General features: G+C 29.6%; 1 protein-coding gene across 1 annotated transcript; it reads left to right on the plus strand.

The window, feature by feature from the left end:
• The first annotated feature begins 6,569 nt into the window (after positions 1 to 6,569).
• TIM (triosephosphate isomerase) lies at positions 6,570 to 10,699 on the plus strand. Its single transcript, XM_068617260.2, has 9 exons — positions 6,570 to 6,972; positions 7,289 to 7,315; positions 8,114 to 8,183; positions 8,833 to 8,956; positions 9,193 to 9,277; positions 9,390 to 9,522; positions 9,632 to 9,805; positions 10,244 to 10,326; positions 10,423 to 10,699. The coding sequence occupies exons 1-9, from the start codon at positions 6,796 to 6,798 to the stop codon at positions 10,477 to 10,479; spliced, it is 930 nt and encodes a 309-aa protein (XP_068473361.2). The 5' UTR covers positions 6,570 to 6,795; the 3' UTR covers positions 10,480 to 10,699.
• The last annotated feature ends 7,531 nt before the right edge of the window (positions 10,700 to 18,230 follow it).

The following is an 18,230-nucleotide window of genomic DNA, read 5'->3' on the forward strand; positions in this document are numbered from 1 at the left end:
AGTTTTGTTTGGTGATTCAGACATAAACCTTTTTGAAGGTGTCAGATTGTTTAACAGGTAAATAGATGAAGTGATGTAATTCACGTCTCTATATATTATTTGCAAAGGGTCTGAACATCACCAACTGGGGTAACAATTATCCACCTTTCTTCCGATCACCTTAATTAGTAATATAAAAACTAAGTTTATGATGCATGCGACTTATCAATCAATATGGAAGAAAAAAACAATACTACATTTTCCTTTTGGAAATAAGGATGAACTGATCAAACAATATATATTTATTGTACATGCTACGATGTAGATGTTCCACGAGATCATCTAAATCAATATACTATATCAATATCTTATCTGCATATGGCAGCCATGGATTTTTTCTTCTCTTGTGTATATAAATTCCTAGTTGACTTGCTAAATTCACTTGTAAAGAAAAGGACATTAAAATCCAGGAGATGCTTAAACATTTGCTATTGAGTTCTAATATTTTGACAACTATATCCACCTTAAATTAAAAAAAAAAATCCCTTTAATGAAAATACATGCAAAATATAAGAAGTTGGATTTTTTTTCAAAATTAACAAAATTATAATTTTTTCCAAGTACTATATTAGTTACTCTGTTATAACGAGTAAGAAAGTTATTTTATTTACACTCTCTTATTTAGATTCTCCTATTCTCTTATTGACGGGTGAGATGGAACTTGAAGCATTATTGTATTAATATTATTTCTGTCCTTTAGATTAATAATATTTTTGTGATATTACATATCTTAATTCAAGAGATTAAGTTTTTTTTATATGGGTTAAGATATTAGTGTCGTAAATGTTTATTAATCTCTCGTTTCATTTATTTTTATTTTTGTGTCTTTTACTTTGGTCACTCTTATAATTTCTTTAACATTTCTTTCTCCTTTGAATGAAATTTTCTTCTTCTTTTATTTGGTTGAGAGATTTTTAGAAAAAAATTATCTTTATAAATAAAATAAAATGTTTTATTATAAAATAATTTTTTTTGAATAATTTTTAATTTTTTTTACAAATATATGAGAATAATTCAATTATTTAAAATTATATAATTTTAATTTTTATTATAAATTAGGTTTTTTATATTTTCTTTTATTTCAAAATTATTTATATTTTTCTTTGGCTCGACTTTGGTTGATTATTGTCAATTCCGTTTAAGTTTAAACATTGTTAGCTAGCTTGTTAATGATGTTATGTTAAACACGATTTTTTTCTCAAGTAATATTAATTGGACTTACTTTAATCAAACTGATTTTTATGTCATTTAGAATTTTTTTTTACTGATAATAATGAGATTATTTTTCATCTAACGTGTAGTTCATAGTTTTTTAATCCGTATTAATATAGATTATTTTTTAGTTAATATTATTGAAATTATTTATTTGTTTATGTAGACCAGCACAATTTATGATTTCATATGTTTGGTAGAGTTTTCTTAACAAATATCAAAATATATATATATATATATTTATATATATATATATATATTATTAACCAATTAATAAATAACTCTTGTATTTAGGATTAAATAAAATACACTATTCAAATAAAAAAGAATTTAAAATAAAAATAATATATTTTTAATCTTTCTAAAAATTATAAAATTCTTTATCCAAACACAAATGACCACGTATGTTTGCAATTTTTAAGACGGTTCATAGTTTGGTTCAAAAGAAAATTTACCCAAAACGATATCGAACTGAAAATTATTTGGAAAATGTTTTGTTCTAGTCAACTTGAGGTCGGTCGGCATCCAGATGAGTTCTTGGTGGTCTTTTTTCAAGTTCTAATGATTCAACCTTCTGGACACAAGAGACTTCTCCTGCGATGACACTCCGACGTTCAAGTCAATAAGAGCCTAAAATATAATGAGTATAATATAAAATAAGAGTTGAAAGTACTCTCTATGTTGTTTATTAGATTATATTATATTATCATTTCTGTAGAACATAATCTGATATATATAGATTGAATTGTAACTTCTCCACCTTTAGTCATGATTCTGTCTTAATTGAGTGATTAAGGCTAGTTGATTGAGATCTATTGACTTGTGCTCCCTCATAACTTTAGATACATAGGTCGGGAAACGACCATAAATGACCAATCATCAGGTTAAGCCCATGACCTAACATGCCCCTAGCTTCAGGCGTAAGCCAATGAGGTTACGATGAGTTTGAAGGTCGAAAGATAAAGCATTTGTTATATTTCATCGAATTAGCACATGAGCTTACAAGATCGAATAATTTCAATAACTAAACTATTTATAAATTTATTGAAGTGGTCTTATATTAAAAAAAGGGAATTGTAGCAAGTTCTTGAACTTTTTATTTAAAAGTTGGCTTTGCTACAAGGCTAAACAAACAAATTTTTATAGATAAAAAATATTGTTCTATTTTTTTCTCTCTTTAATGCACACAAACCTTTTTCTTTTAATTTTGTTTAAAATCTTTTTCCAATTTTTTTTTCTATTTCAAAAGGGAAAATCATGACAAAAAAACTTTAATAACAGTACTTTTTATTTCTAATTAAAACGTTTTTTCAAAAATTAAATTTAAAATTTTCTTTGAAATTTGTAATTTCTTCTTTTTTTTAATCATTTGAAAACGTTTTCTTTACTATAATATGATAAAATATACATTTTTTTACTTGAACACAAGTATAAATAATGAATAAAAGCTTGTTATTTATTTTAAATATATTTAAAAGCAAAATATAATAGAATAATGTTTATGATTTAAAATTAAAAATGTTCATTTTTAAACACGATTTATTAATTAAAAAAAAATCTGGAAAACACTTCCTTCCAAACTAACTCAACACTCTTTTTTTCAGTTTTTATTTCCTGAGTCTCTGTATATAAGGGGTTGATCCAAGAAAAAAGGGGAGTGCGATTGTGGAAAAAAAGAGGAAAGAAGCAACAAGAGAAAAGGGATGACGGTGAAAGAGAAGAAAGAAACAAGAGAGTGAGTAAAAGAAAAAAGCGAAAGAGAGAAGAGAGAAAGAACAGAAAAGACAAAGAAGATTGCAAAGCTTTTTGAAAGGCAAAGAAGCTGAGCCAGGGATCCTCTTCAAAAACCAGACATCAAACGTTGTTCTCAACTCTCCACACTTACATTGGAAAACCAAAATTCTGAATTTTGATACAAGAGTTATCGTTTTGTTTTGCTGGTCTCGAGTTTTTCTTTCATTTGCAATGCATAAGAGTGAAGAATGCTACTCTCATATGCTTATCGTTTATCATTCATGAGACCGATGCCATGGACTTTGAAGCGTGAAGGAACATTTCTTGGAACTCATTATGAAATCACACTGTGTTGGAGATCCTACATCGACTAGAGATTAGAGCCTTTCATTGTATATAAGTGGGTGCAAACCTCACCTCATTGAGCCGGTTTTATGGGGTTGAGTTAGGCTTAAAGTTCACTTTGTAATATGGTATCAGAGCCATTTCGAGCCTATCTTAGCGAGTATTTGTTGGGCCGGGGGTGTGTTGGAGATCTCACATCGACTAGAGATTAGAGCCTTTCATTGTATATAAGTTAATATTAAAAAACTTATTATTTTATTATAATATAATCGATTTTTTTTATTTATTTTAGTATTAAAGAAACTTTAATTTTTTTAAATCCTTTATTACAGTTTTAAAATTTGAATGCTGATATTTTGATAATTCTGTAACATATTAAAATTACATAGTTTTTGTTGACATTCTTTTTTTTTCATTAATTACAATTATATATTGTTATTAATATTATAATTAAATATTTTTAAAATTGTTAATAAATTTATCTAATATTTAATTTGTATATTTTATATTGTATATATATAATTATATTAATAATTATAATAGTAATAAAATATAAAAATTGACTGATAATTTAAATAATTTATATATTTTAAAAATAATGTACAACTTAAAACAAATTCAAACCAAATATTGTTACTTTCACCACTTTCAGAAAATGCATAAAAAAAAAAATTGGATAAAATAAAATCATCCTAGGTGAAATCACTACAAATCTCTTCATTTATATGAAGAATCAAAATCTGATCTTATCCTCTCCACATTCCCTCTCTCACTCTCAAAACCACTATAAGACTTATTTTATTTTTACATTTATAAGAAATGAGTTATAGTTATAATTTTTCTTTATAGGTATGGGATATAAAAGTTAAATTTTCTGGTTTAACATTTTAATATAAATAGTTTATTAAATGTAAGTTGATTAAATTTTGCACCAATTTCTTTAATATAATTGTGTAGTTTATACTATTTATATTAAACAATCACTTTAAATATATGTATGACTATATATATTGTCTTATATATAGTTTCTATTAATTAAAATCCGTATCTATACTTTAATATGATAAAGATAACATTTTATTCATTTTACACTACTTCTATGCAATCGTTCTATAATATTGATGTATAGTTGACACTATATTTACTTATTGTAGGTCTCATAAGTGCATTAATTTAAAATTTATATATTATAAAAGACTATACTAAAATATTATTTATAGTATGTATTTTGTGTTTATAGCTACATCAGAACTAAAACATTCTACCAATCATACTTGTCACCACAAGTTTTGGAAATGACTCAATACACTCTTAATCAACTTAAGCTGGTGGCATAAAAGAGATGGACAATAATTATCTATAACTACATATAAAGAAATAAGATTTTTTTTTCTAAGTATTCTATAAATCTAATTTTAAATCTGTCATATTATTCATTTTCCACAATTTCATTATATTCTTTAAATTATTCACATATCAACACAACACTTCTATAATCAATCATTGTTTGTTTTAACCATAATATTATTATTATTTATTTTAAAAAAATAAAGATAAAAGTATCTTTCATTATTATAATACTAATAATAAAAATAAAAATTAGTAAACTTTAATAGAGATGTGGGGGGAAAGAGAGAAAAAAAAAAACAAAAAGAGATATTTGCAAAATGTGACTGGTCTTGTAACTATCAAAAGAACAAATAAAAAGGATAATTGCTAATAGAAGGTGACAGCCACCCAACAGACCACAAATAAGTCACTAAGTTTAAAGAGGGAAGAAATGTAGAAAAGGAACAAAATTAAGAAAATGCATATAAGAAAAAAAAGAAATTTTTAAAATTATTTTTAAGCATATGAATCAAAGTAAGTAAAAGTAAAAAAAAATGTTTCTTCTCTCCTCCATTTTCCACTAATAAAATATACCAAAAAAAAGTTACAAGGAAAACAAAAGCCAAAACCTGGCTCTTAGTTTGTGTCAACTTGAGTCATTCGTTTAGAATCTTGAGTTTTTGTAGTACGTGTCACCATTAAAACCACACATCCAATATCAAGTGAAAGTTCAAAACAATTTCACTTTACCAAATTAGGATAAGGTTGTATAATTTTTTTTCACAAAAATTTATAGGAGTGATGATAGTCATATAGTACTCTAAAATTATAAAAAAAATGAATTAATAAAGATTTTAATCGGAATTATGTCATTGTCAAATCCTCATGTTGATAGTTTAAAAAAATTATATCCTAAAATCATATATATGAGAGAGAGTGATAATATTTAAACTTGTATCTCTTTAAACTTGCAATGGTTTAGATTTAAGACAATGTCTTATTTTGATACTTTCAAATGAGATTGTATTTATATAAATTTTTCATAATTCTAATTAGTATCCTAATAAGATTAGTTCAGAAAATATAATTAATACAAAATTATGAAAACATGATATTTAATATCTTAATAAACTTTCTTCATTATATTGAATAAAATATATTTATTAATCAATTATAAAATCCACAATTTTAATTCAAAATATGAAGTTGTAGATACACGCGCCTTAATGACTACATAGTATTTACTATATACCAAAATAATTGCATAGTAATTTAATTACAAGTACACATTTAATATATTTTAACTACAAAAAATTACAAATAAGAAAATGATAACAAGTTACCTGTTAAAGAATTAGAAATGAAAAGTATTTATGGAAAACAATATTACTTAAATATTCAAATAATTTTCTTTATCCAGAGTCTCTATCCATGGGCTAAGAATCAAATACAAAAAGAAAAAAAAAATACTATAAGAGATTTAAGAAAGGGAAATTATTATAGTTTAAAATATAATTTACTGTGACATGTTTTTGTAAAAAATATTGTTTTTATTAATTTTTGAAAGTTGATATTTAACCTCATAAGTTACAAAAACTTTGTCAACTCATTTTATTTCTCTCTGTCCAGTATTCATTTTATAGTACTCCATATTAAGTACATTAATCACGTATTAAAGAATTATTTTTCTAGATAGTTTTTTTAATAGGCATTAATTATTTTCCTAGTTTTGTAAGAATGAAAGTTTTAATATAATAGTACATATTTATATTTTGTTAAAAAGATATTTAATTTCTTGTGGTCACATAATAAAGTTCCCTGAAAAAAATATTTGATTATATTTTTTGATCTCTTTGTGGTGCTGATTGATCTCGCGTGAATATAGTCTTATTCCTGGACCTGGTTACCCTGTTCATTTGTAGGGACCATATGGTTTAACTCAGCAATTCAACACACACATAAACCATGACATTCTTAATTTACCTTGGTGGGTGGGCATAGTAAAATAGTAAAAAGTAACACTCTCTCTCACCAACCAACACCAAACTACAAAACCAAAATCTAATCCAAACCTTAAATTTTACTACCTTCGCACTTCACACCAACTCCAACACTTCTTCTCCATCTTCTTCTTCCATGGCAGCCACCTCAACCTCACTGGCTTCTCAACTCTACATTGGCCTGCGCCGGCCCTGCCCCAAGCTCGATTCTTTTAATTCTCCATCTTTTTCTGCCTTCGACCCCAATATTCGCCTATCCCTCTCTCCTCCGAAACCCTCACGCTCCGTTGTCGCCATGGCCGGCTCTGGCAAGGTGCTTTTGCTTCTTCTTTTATTCTTTTTAAAAAATCCAACTTTATTATTCTTATCATTACCCTTGATCGTTAAATAAAACTTGTCTCTGTGATTTCGGTGGGGAATGTATTTCTCTTCAATGGGTTGGGTTGGGTTGGGTTTACGCAATTCCATCAAATCCTGTTAGCATCCCTGCATTATTAGCCACTAAGTAGCCGAGGTTTTTTTTTTTTCAATTTTTGATTTTTGGTTATATATTGCTTTATCTTTTAGTGGTTGGTTGTCCATTTGCCGTTTGGTGTATTGATCTTTTCTTCCTTTCTTCGATGTTGCAGTTCTTTGTTGGCGGCAACTGGAAGTGTGTAAGTATCTTTCCCTCAAACTGTTTTTGTATTTTTGTTAAAATGCAATGTTTATTTCTGGTGATTCAGTACTTGAGTAGTTGATTGATTTTATATTCTATTTTAGCATTAGAATGTTATAACAGCACACTATTGGAAAGTAAATTATGCGCCATGGCTCTCGGCCTATGTTTTGGTTTTGAGTAAATAACCAATGCAATCACTTTTCCTTGTAAGTATTAAACTCATTGTTTCTGGATTATGCATCTGGTTAAACTCACCACACTTTGCTACTTATGTCCTGTGACTTACCTTTTTCTTTAGCTTCCCCTAGCAAGAGCATCCTAGAGCTCGTTTTCAACCCTTTGTTCAAGCTTTCTTTTCATTTTTTATTTTTAGCACTAGTGTCCTTGGGCCATTTCTTTCCATCTGTCATACCTTGCTTATATCTAAGGAATGAACTCTACATTAAAGGACTACAACAACATTTTCGTTCCCCTTGATCACCGTGGGAGCAGCACAAACTTGGATGATTACTGTCTTAAATTAAAAATAAAGTTTTCTTGTGACTTCATTTCTGACTGTAAGAAGAATTTCTTCATACTTCATCAATTATCCTATTTGTATAAAATAATGAAATTGTTCTCTTGTAGTCCTACCTGTTACTTGAAATAAGCCCTTTTTGTATTGTTCAGTAGTTTTTGTTCTTTTGTTTGATGTGCTCAACCACTGATAATATCACGGTTCAATCAATTACTAATTCAGTGTACTCTGCACATATCTATTTCTGATTTTAATTACTTTTGTTGTTTGCTCTAGAACGGAACAAAAGATTCCATCAGTAAGCTTGTTGCTGACTTGAACAGTGCAAAATTGGAGCCCGATGTTGGTGAGATGTGTTCAATCTTTATTAATGTGTTTCTCGCTAATAGCTGTAGAAGACTACTAAAAATTATGTTATGCTTCTTCCCTACTCAGTAAACCTAAAATAATTTGTTGAGATTGAACGTGATATTTTCTCTGCATGCCAATGTCGTGACACATTTGGGGTCTGGTTACGAAGTGCTGAAAAAATTATATTATATTTTCTGGTTGTAAATGCTCAAATTATTTGTGTCAAAAGGAAATGGACATAGTTCTCTATTGGCCATTCCCAGTACCAAAAAGTGGCAAAATGCATGGAACCCCCTTCCAACTATGGGTCATTTGCAGAGAACTCCCTTGTAGTTTGAAACTCACCAACATGATTCATCGAACTTATCAAACTATACAATGACTCCTCACAGGGTGTTTTGGGCGCATGAACAATAAGGTTGATATGCATTATTTGTTTGACATGTGCTGTGTGTGTTGGTGTGTTTCAAAGAATAAGTAAATTTGCAACATATGATCCACATTTGGAGAGGTTCCTTCTTTTCTGGTCCCCCAAAAAATTATATTGAGTACTTGTTTGAAGTTCAAAAACTCTTAATTAATAACCTTGAAAGGTTATCCTTTATGTTTGGTCGTCACAACCATTTCCATTTTGAGATGTACAGATGTTGTTGTTGCACCTCCGTTTCTATACATCGATCAAGTGAAAAGCTCACTTACAGACCGGATAGAAATATCTGCCCAGAATTCTTGGGTTGGTAAAGGTGGTGCTTTCACTGGAGAAATCAGGTTAGCTTGCTCTTTCCTGTCGAGTGTTAATTAATCTAGGGTTTCATTTTGTTTTTCGAATATCATTTTTAGCAACTTGGATGATTGCCGATACTATTTCTTTTATGTTCACACTGTCCTTCTTGCTGCTTTCGATGTGATTCCAATGTTTAAACCAAATATGTAATTGTCTTCTGGTATGCTACAATTTAACAAGTTAATTCAGTTACTTTGTTATTAAAATCTGACCTTTGTAGTGTGGAGCAACTGAAAGATCTTGGATGCAAGTGGGTTGTTCTTGGACATTCTGAGCGAAGACATATTATTGGAGAAAAAGATGAGGTCAGGCAAATTTAGAAATCATTTCTACAACATTTTTGCTAGAGAATATGATCAGTATATTTGCAAGAGATGATAAATATTTTAGATATTAACTGAACATTGTCAACTCCAGTTTATAGGAAAGAAAGCTGCCTATGCTTTGAGCCAGGGTCTTGGAGTGATTGCATGCATAGGAGAATTGTTAGAAGAAAGGGAAGCAGGGAGAACTTTTGATGTTTGCTTTCAGCAATTGAAGGCTTATGCTGGTAGGTGCAAGCTATGTTTCCTGTATAATCCATTTTTTTTTGGGGGGGACAAAAGGGGGTAGGGGGGTTTCTGATCGCCTACATAAAATCCATTGTCGCTTATATGCAGATGCTGTTCCTAGTTGGGACAATATTGTTATTGCGTATGAACCTGTATGGGCCATTGGAACTGGCAAAGTGGCCACTCCCCAGCAAGCTCAGGAAGTACACGTAGCTATTCGGGATTGGCTGAAAAAGAATGTGTCCGAGGAAGTTGCATCTAAAACTCGAATTATCTATGGAGGTAAATAGTTTGTTGTACCTGTAATTGCATTGTGAACTTATGACAGTGTTATGGAAATTTAAGATATGCCATGATTTAATAAGGTTGCATGTTTTATTCAATGTCATGTATACTTCGGCCGAGAAAATAAACTTTGCAACCATCCTCATTATTTTCCATCTGACCTTTCTTATGATGCACTCTATAAGAAGAGCATAGCAAAATCATGTACTCTCACAATCAATGAACTGCTTGCCATTTAGTGATAGCTGATATACTTGATAGGTTTAAAGTTGTGCACAAAATGTCTTGTTAACATTAGATTGTTCCTGACCTTGTCTATTGCAAAATGTTAGTTTAGGTTCAGTATATTTGACCACTTGAGGATATAGTACTAATTTGAATGTAAAACTTGACCATCTCTGGAGACCCCCTTACATTAAATCTATCTGTTTTCAGGGTCTGTAAATGGAGGGAACAGTGGTGAGCTCGCAAAGCAAGAAGATATCGATGGATTTCTGGTTGGAGGTGCTTCATTGAAGGTACATACATAGTTTGTTTGACCAAAGTAATCATAGGATGAGTTAAGGAAGTGAGGTAATTATTTATACTTACAAGTTGATGTCGTTGAGGTGCAGGGTCCTGAGTTTGCTACCATTGTCAATTCAGTCACATCCAAGAAAGTTGCGGCTTGATTACTTATTGTAGATTGGGCAATATGAGAGGGCAAGTCTGAAATGTGGCAATAAATAATATATATGGCTATGTATTATAATCATAACAGTATGCTTTCAAAATTACTCACTGCATAATTTCTTTTCAATCATTAGGAGTGGCATCCTGAGTTTTCCAAAGAGCCAGTATTTTCTTTCAATTAGAGATACAGAGAGGCAATAAATTTTAAATGTTTCTGAATTATTGTTGTTTTTCATAACGTCACTGTTAAATCCTGAATTTTATTTTCTTTTGATTGTCACCCTCAGTGACGTGGTCTACATTTTGTGACTAGAAATACACCTTCATAAGTTTGTTCACTTTCTGCGTATTGTGATGCAGTCTTACATACTTTTTTTAGCTTTCACTGTTTTTGCTGATGCGTTATTTATGCCAACTCAAATGTGATGCTTTGTCTTTGTTTTTACCGATCAACTCAGATTAAAATAAAGGGGAGGAATATGTGCATAGAAGAAGACAGTAGCATATAATATACCTAATCAATTATTTTTTTCTAATTTGTTTCATAATAATTTTTATATTACGTAATAATAGATTATAATTAAAATTAAAGTAATAAATATTAATAAAATTATTTAAATAAATTAAAATTCAATATTTAATGAAAATTAATTTATACCAGCAAAAACAATTTGGTTATTTCATAAATATATCACTTTATAATTTTTTTGATTTATAATATTAATTAAATTATTTACAAAGATTATAGTTATTTACTCTTTATTTTTCATTCTTTTTTTTTTAATTTAAACAACTACACTTTTCACTCTTTTCTTTAATTTTTTTTTACTTTCTCAATTTCACTCCTCTGTCCAAGCACAAGGCTAAATTAAAAAAAAATCACATTGAGGAGAGAGTCAAATCTTAAGCTTAAATTTTGGATTACTTTCATGGATCGCTAATGCGAACGCTAGAACTGGATAGTTCATAGCCGAGTCAATCTATTAACACCCTAAAATGTTTTAACCTTTTTAGCATTATTCATAATTAATTAGCATACCATGATTGTTTTACATTAAACTAATTTTATCTTTCAATCGAACAATTCAGATAATTCAAATAAAGTATATTTAATAAGTCATTTAGTTTATAATATTTTATGAACTGCAAAGAAAAGGAAAAGAATTGCACAGGAACCTGGAGGCATCATCGAAGAGAATTAAACCAATGGGAGGGACGGGACTATCTAACATGTTCCAGTGAGGCTCAGGATTGCACAAAACATCACCATATGCGTTTATTCTTATTTACTTACTATCATACATACTATTTTAGTTGATTCATTTGTTAGTTAGTTTGTATATTTAATTACTTTATAAAAAGAGTAATATTGTAAATAATATTTAGTGTTTTTTTTTCTGAGGAATAATAGAAGTAGAAGTATTGTTTTTTCTCTTCTCTGTTTTTGTTTATTCCTTCCTCCAACAAGTGATATCTAGAGTAAAAGATTGGTGACTTTACAAAAGTTACAGTCATGGTTTCATCAAATGGAGGTCGAGATTTTCTATCTACCTTACCAATTTTTGATGGTAAAAATTATGACTATTGGGTTGTATGAATGAAAATTATTCTTGGTTTTCAATAAATACTACTAGAAATGGTGAAGGAAGGCATTTGTGAATTTAAATAAATGGAAGTGGAGAATATGCATCCCAAGAATTTAAATCCTGTTGTGTAGAATATGGCATTCAACATCATATACCCCACAGTATAATGGTATGGCAAAAAGAAGAAATAAAATTATTCTTGACATGATAAGAAGTATGCTAAAGCAAAAGAAGCTTCCACACTCATTCTGTGAGGAAGCAATTTGTACTGTAATTTATGTATTGAACAAGTTGTCTACAAAGAAGTTGAAGGAGAAAGTTTCAAAAGATGTTTGGTTTGGCGGAAAACAAACGGGGAACCATCTAAAAAAAATTGGTTCACTATGTTTGAGACATGTTCTAGATACTAAAAGGGAGAAGTTGCAAAATAAGAGAGGTTACAATCCTAGCAGAATATCATTCTAGATGAGCCTATAAACTTTATGATCCAACAACTAAAAAAATATGTATTAGTAGATATGTGGTTGTGAATGAAAAATTATGGGATTAGAGAACTCATAAAAACATTCTCACAATTAACATTGTTCCAATATTAATTGAAGATTTAGAAGAGAAGCATGGTAGTGAATTTGACAATATAGCAGCTCTCATTCAGTCATATGAATAATTTAGGTAGAAAAATTTATCAATAACAGTTGTAGATTTTGAAATATTTATTGACAATGCATTAACAAATGAAGGGATTTGGTGCATTTTTTTTTAGGCTAAACGGTTGTGTGGAATCAATGAATCAAGAATTATGGAGAGCTACAATGATAAAAGAACTACAAGCCATAGAGAAAAACTAGACATAGTTTATAACTGAACTACCATTTAACAAAAGATCAATAGATGATAAATGGATATTTAAGTTGAGGTTTAATCATGATGGATCAATTGTGGAACATAAGACAATATTGGTGGCTAATGAGTTCTTATAGAAATAAGGTCTTGATTATTTAGAAGTATTTGTTCCAGTTGCTGTAATTGATACAATAAGGCTAGTTATAACATTGGAAGTGAAAAAGGGTGACCCTTGTTTTAGTTATATGTTGAAGTCAGCCTTCTTAAATGTCCACTTGAGGGAAATGTATATGTTACACAACCACCTAGATTGGATATTGAATGCAGTGAAAACAAGGTGCATAAGTTGAAAAAAGTCTTCTATAACTTGAAATAGGCCCCTAAAACTTGGAATAAGATGATAGGTTCTTTTATGACGAAATATAATTTTCAAAAATGCATAGTGTACCATGCAAAGCTATGAAATTATGTGAATTTGCTATTGATGTACATTTAAGTGATCTCACTGAAAAATAACATTTTAAAACTTTATTGATGTCCGAATTTGATATGATAGATTTGGGAAAGATGAAATATTTCTTGAAAATGAAGTTTGTGAAAAACTGCAAAGGAATCGTGCTTCATCAGTAAAAACATATTATTGAGATATTGAGAAAAATCAATATGAAAGATTGTAATGTTGCAACAACTCCAACAAATATGAGTATAAATGTTTAAGAATTGGATGAAAAAGAAGTGGTTGGTTCATTGATATATCTTTGCGTAGGCTTGAAAGACTTATACTATTAGTTTATAACAAGTTAGCTATAAATCTAGCTAATAATCATGTATCACATGACAATTTTATAAGGAACAAGTTAACAATGAAAGGCTGAAACTATGAAACTAGTATATAATTCCATTGAATAACAGGTAGCTGATTTATTAGCTATACCTACGAAGAGAGACAAGTTTAAAAGAGTGAGAGTTTTAGGTGTAATATCTTTGAATACTTAGTTCGTACTATTAATTACTCTATAATTAGAGTAATGTTGTAATTAATTTTAAGTGTTTTTTCTAAGAAATAATAGAAGGAGAAGTATTCCTTTCTTTCTTCTTTGTTTTCTTTTCATTCTATCCTCCCATACATTTCCATCTAAGTCATAAAAGTAAAAATAACTAATTTAATTAATAATAGTAAATATATCTTAATATATATATATATATATATATATATATATAATTGTCATTGTTATTCATATGTTAAATATTATGAGTGCAATTTTCATTGATTTTAATAAAGAATTTTCAGTTTTAAAATAATCAACACATTACAAATTAGGTCTCATTAAAAGATACCGTTAAATTAGATCTAAGTAGGAGAAAAAGGTCCTGGTGAATGAAATGTTACTCACGAGAGTTTCATATACAATATACTATATCATACATTCCCTTTAGAGATAAGACCCATCTTCGTCCTTTTCTTGTTCTCTATTCAGATTCAATCAACAATTAATATGATATCTTGGTTGCCTTTGTGAGACAGTTTATCACTAAGCATGAAACTCCTAAGAACTTGCACACCATTGCTAAAATTACAAGAACAAATCTTGAAGACAATTCTAGGAAGCTTCTATAATGAAGCAACTTTACTTCCTAATTTTACACTTATTCGAGTCCATCACGAAAGACATTTCACTTTATTTATTCCTAATCAAGGCAATACCAAACAATAGAGAAGAGTTTAAGATTCGTACGACAAAACATGTTTATTTAGAGATAAACAACATATTAGCCAAATTGAAATTATAATGCCAACACTCTCATCCCACTAAAAGCCGAGGAAAAACAATAATCAAATAAGTGACCGAAGTCAAAAAAAATAATGAACCATATAAGAGAAAATTGAACCATTATGTTCCGTTAGTTACAAATCAAGCAAAGATTAATGATGAATTTTATTTAACTATATTTACACAAGTTCCATGACCATCTGCATTGAAGAAAAAAATGTAGATAAAGATATGAAAAAGTATTAATACTTATAAATAGAACACTACCGATTGATATCGGTTGTAAAATTGGAAAAGAAATGTAATACACCTTTTATTATTGATAGCTTGACTAAAAATTATAAATCAAAATTATATATGAACTAAGAAATGACAATCATAATTTTTTTTTTGTATTATTAAAAATTATAATTAATAATAAAAGAAGTGTTAGAGATAATATTACTCATATTGTTTCACAAAATATATAAGTACAATTCATAGGGCCCAATACGCTCACAATTCAATCTTGAAGTTTTTCTTCAGTTGAATTCATTTACCTCAAACTTTTCGTCTAGATTTTATGTCTGTTCGTAAATAGTGGTAGATCTCTGCCCTGGTTTACTTTTTGTATTCAAACACAGGTACGTTTAACTTTAGTGGGAAGTGAACATTATTTGAATATTTGATTACTAGAAAACTTTTAGAGAAAAAAAGTGTTTTTAATCGATAATGTGCTTGCTGAAAAGTAGAGATTCATAAAAATTACGCTTTTATGTGCTTGTGAATGCCATTTGCTAAGAAATTTAGCAGTTTTAGTTAGATACTTAAAAAATCAATATAACACTATTTGGCATTAGCTTGGGAAATGTTTTAGTGGCCCCAGTTGAGAAAGTATATGTTGTCCAAACTATTCACAGAGTATATAGTAAAATAGTGCATTATGAGTCTGAGTTGTGCAGAATGCAAAAGTCTTCAGAGTTATTCCACTGTTTGATATGCATCCAAATATGCTGTTTTGTTTTGTACTTGCAATTACAAAAATTGTCATGTGCTGTCATGTTAATGCTCTTATTGAATTGAAGAAAGGGGAACCATGCCTTCATTTTTAAACTATTATTATAAACTACACCATTTTTTTTTTAATTTTTTGTGTGCAAAAGACCAATGTTACCTACTTCCGACGAATCTTTGACAGATAAAGTTGGTTGTACATTCAGATAGTAGTTGTGGATGCAACAATTTGTGATTTTGATTAGTTGGATAAGTGTTCATAGTTGAACAGTTTGTGATTCGAATAGTACAAAATTTAGTTTTATTGCTTCAAAATTCACTGCTTGATATTAGAAACAAATTGAATAGCTGTCTTTTGGGGCACGCAGAAACAAAAGGCGATGGAACAGAAGATGGTTGGAGGGTAAAAAAATAAAGCAACCGGAAATCACGAACAGCACCGAAGAATTATTGAGATTGGTATTGTTTTTGCTTTCTAGATCTGTCTATTAAGGTTGCATGTGAAACCCGAGAATAAGGACCCCTACAGTGTATAGTGATCTACGGCTCCTGTCTTATTCATTGTAACAGAGCCAGTCACACAATTACGAGAAATGCCGAATGATTAACATTAATTAACATGGTTAGACACATGCAAAGTTTTCCCTTCACGCATCATATTCACAGGTGCTATCAGATTATTTATGACTGAATCAAAAAGAGTGCCTTGTGCTAGAATTTTAAGTGTGAATCTAGTCTTAGAAATGACAAAGTTCACTAACATAAGAAAGACTAACCCGTTCTCTTAAAATTTGGATTTTAAATGATAATTTCTGATATGGTTGGCTCATGATTCATCAGTGTTGTACCTCCCAGAGAATCCCCTTGAAAGACCCAAAAGCTATAATATGAAAATCGGTTCTAATTCATTGATTTAATTCTAATCCCAATGAATAACTTTATCCATAGAAATTAATGTTAAGTGAAATTGCTTCCTTTACCAAATCGATGAATGAGGCCTCCAAAGTCAAATGAAATAAAGCTGCAGATTATCCTAAGTCACGGGAAAGGATAGACATCAACTACTTGCTCTCTTTTCTGGACTGTGAGAGCTGTGCCTACAATGCATGTAACATCCAATAATTTATTTACACTTTGTCCGAGTTCTGTATTAGGTAGAAGGAGCAAGTGTTTATATCAGTATATAAACAGAAAAATTCAATATATCTAAGTGAAAAAGATTTTCAGGTTTATGTTTTCTTAAGATCTTAGATGAAGATGAGGTTATAATGTAATTGGTTTTTTTTTTTTTTCTTCCCTCATGTCTATCAAGAGGTATGAAAGCAAAAGATTAAATGAAAGCAAAAGATTAATTTTAGTGAAAAAATTGGAGTAGATGAATTTGAGGTTTGCAGATCTTATTAAAAAAAAGGTCTTTTTGAAAGATTGCAAGTGTCCTCATTGTGTTCACATATTACTAGGATCAATTGTATATGTGAAAAGCTATAAAATGTTTAGCAGAAATGGAAGTAAAGGATTATAGTATGGTCTAATAAATAAGAGATTTAGGTGTTTAATTGTCTGGATGGAGTGGACCATAGCCCCATTTCCATAATGAAAAAGTGTCTTGGAGGGACAATTGACAATGTGGAATGCATAAAGTGAAAGACCTGTTTGGTTTGGATACTAGTCTTTCCAACGCTTTCTTTCACGTGCTGTGCTGCTTGGCCATCTCATCATTGGTGGGCAATATGCATAATCCATCAATTTATCTTCACCAACAACATTTCTCCATTGTATACCCATATTTAAGACAAAACTACCAAAACCATGTCTAACACAACTTGCGCCCATTTTTATTTCATCTTATCCCAATTGGACCATGTCACTTCAAATAAAAAAATAATATCTTTACAATCTTCTAGTACTCTACCATTTTTACTTATACATCCTTATCACATCACATAGTAGCTGATATATTTTTTTTATGAAAAGGATGTAAAGTCATCACTCTATGTGTTCCATGGTAAAAAGTACAGTGGAAAAGGAAACAGTATAGTGATAATTTGAATCAAAATAAATATAAAACATAACGTTGTACATTGTCTAATCTTATCATATAGAATCTTGCTTTTTTTATCCAATTCTTGACAATATTAGATAAAATAAATACAATAACTTCACATATTGAATGGCTCTGAAGGGTGCATTCTTCCCAAACAATAAGTTTGTAATTAATGAGCACATAAAGAAGACTAACGAGAGATGCATAGCTATATGGTTTAGTTCCTTTCTCTAATCATCACTCTACAATCATTCTTCCTCGTTTTTAATAGTGTGATACTGTGGTCGGTACTTGTACGTCTTCGTTAGGGAAGTGAATTACCCCATCCACGCTGATGGACCACTTGTTGCATGTGCCTCAACTATTCTCTCTCTCATTAAGACCTTTTGTCGCGTACCATGATTAACTATTTTTCGTTTTTGTTCATTGTCGCAATGATTAACAGATTAAGGGTTAACAAATTAGCAATGATTAACAGATTAAGGGTTAACAAATTAGAACTGTGCATGAAA

The sequence above is a fragment of the Phaseolus vulgaris genome, chromosome 1 (assembly GCF_051622355.1).
Source record: "Phaseolus vulgaris cultivar YP4 chromosome 1, ASM5162235v1, whole genome shotgun sequence".
Taxonomy (NCBI): Eukaryota; Viridiplantae; Streptophyta; class Magnoliopsida; order Fabales; family Fabaceae; genus Phaseolus; species Phaseolus vulgaris.

What these genes read in the sequence shown, in the direction of transcription:
- TIM (XM_068617260.2), top strand. Translation starts at nt 6,796, where the DNA reads ATGGCAGCCACCTCAACCTCACTGGCTTCTCAACTCTACATTGGCCTG. An exon ending in AAAATTGGAGCCCGATGTTG is followed by an intron (nt 8,184 to 8,832) that starts GTGAGATGTGTT and finishes TGAGATGTACAG; the next exon opens with ATGTTGTTGTTGCACCTCCG. An exon ending in GCAATTGAAGGCTTATGCTG is followed by an intron (nt 9,523 to 9,631) that starts GTAGGTGCAAGC and finishes GCTTATATGCAG; the next exon opens with ATGCTGTTCCTAGTTGGGAC.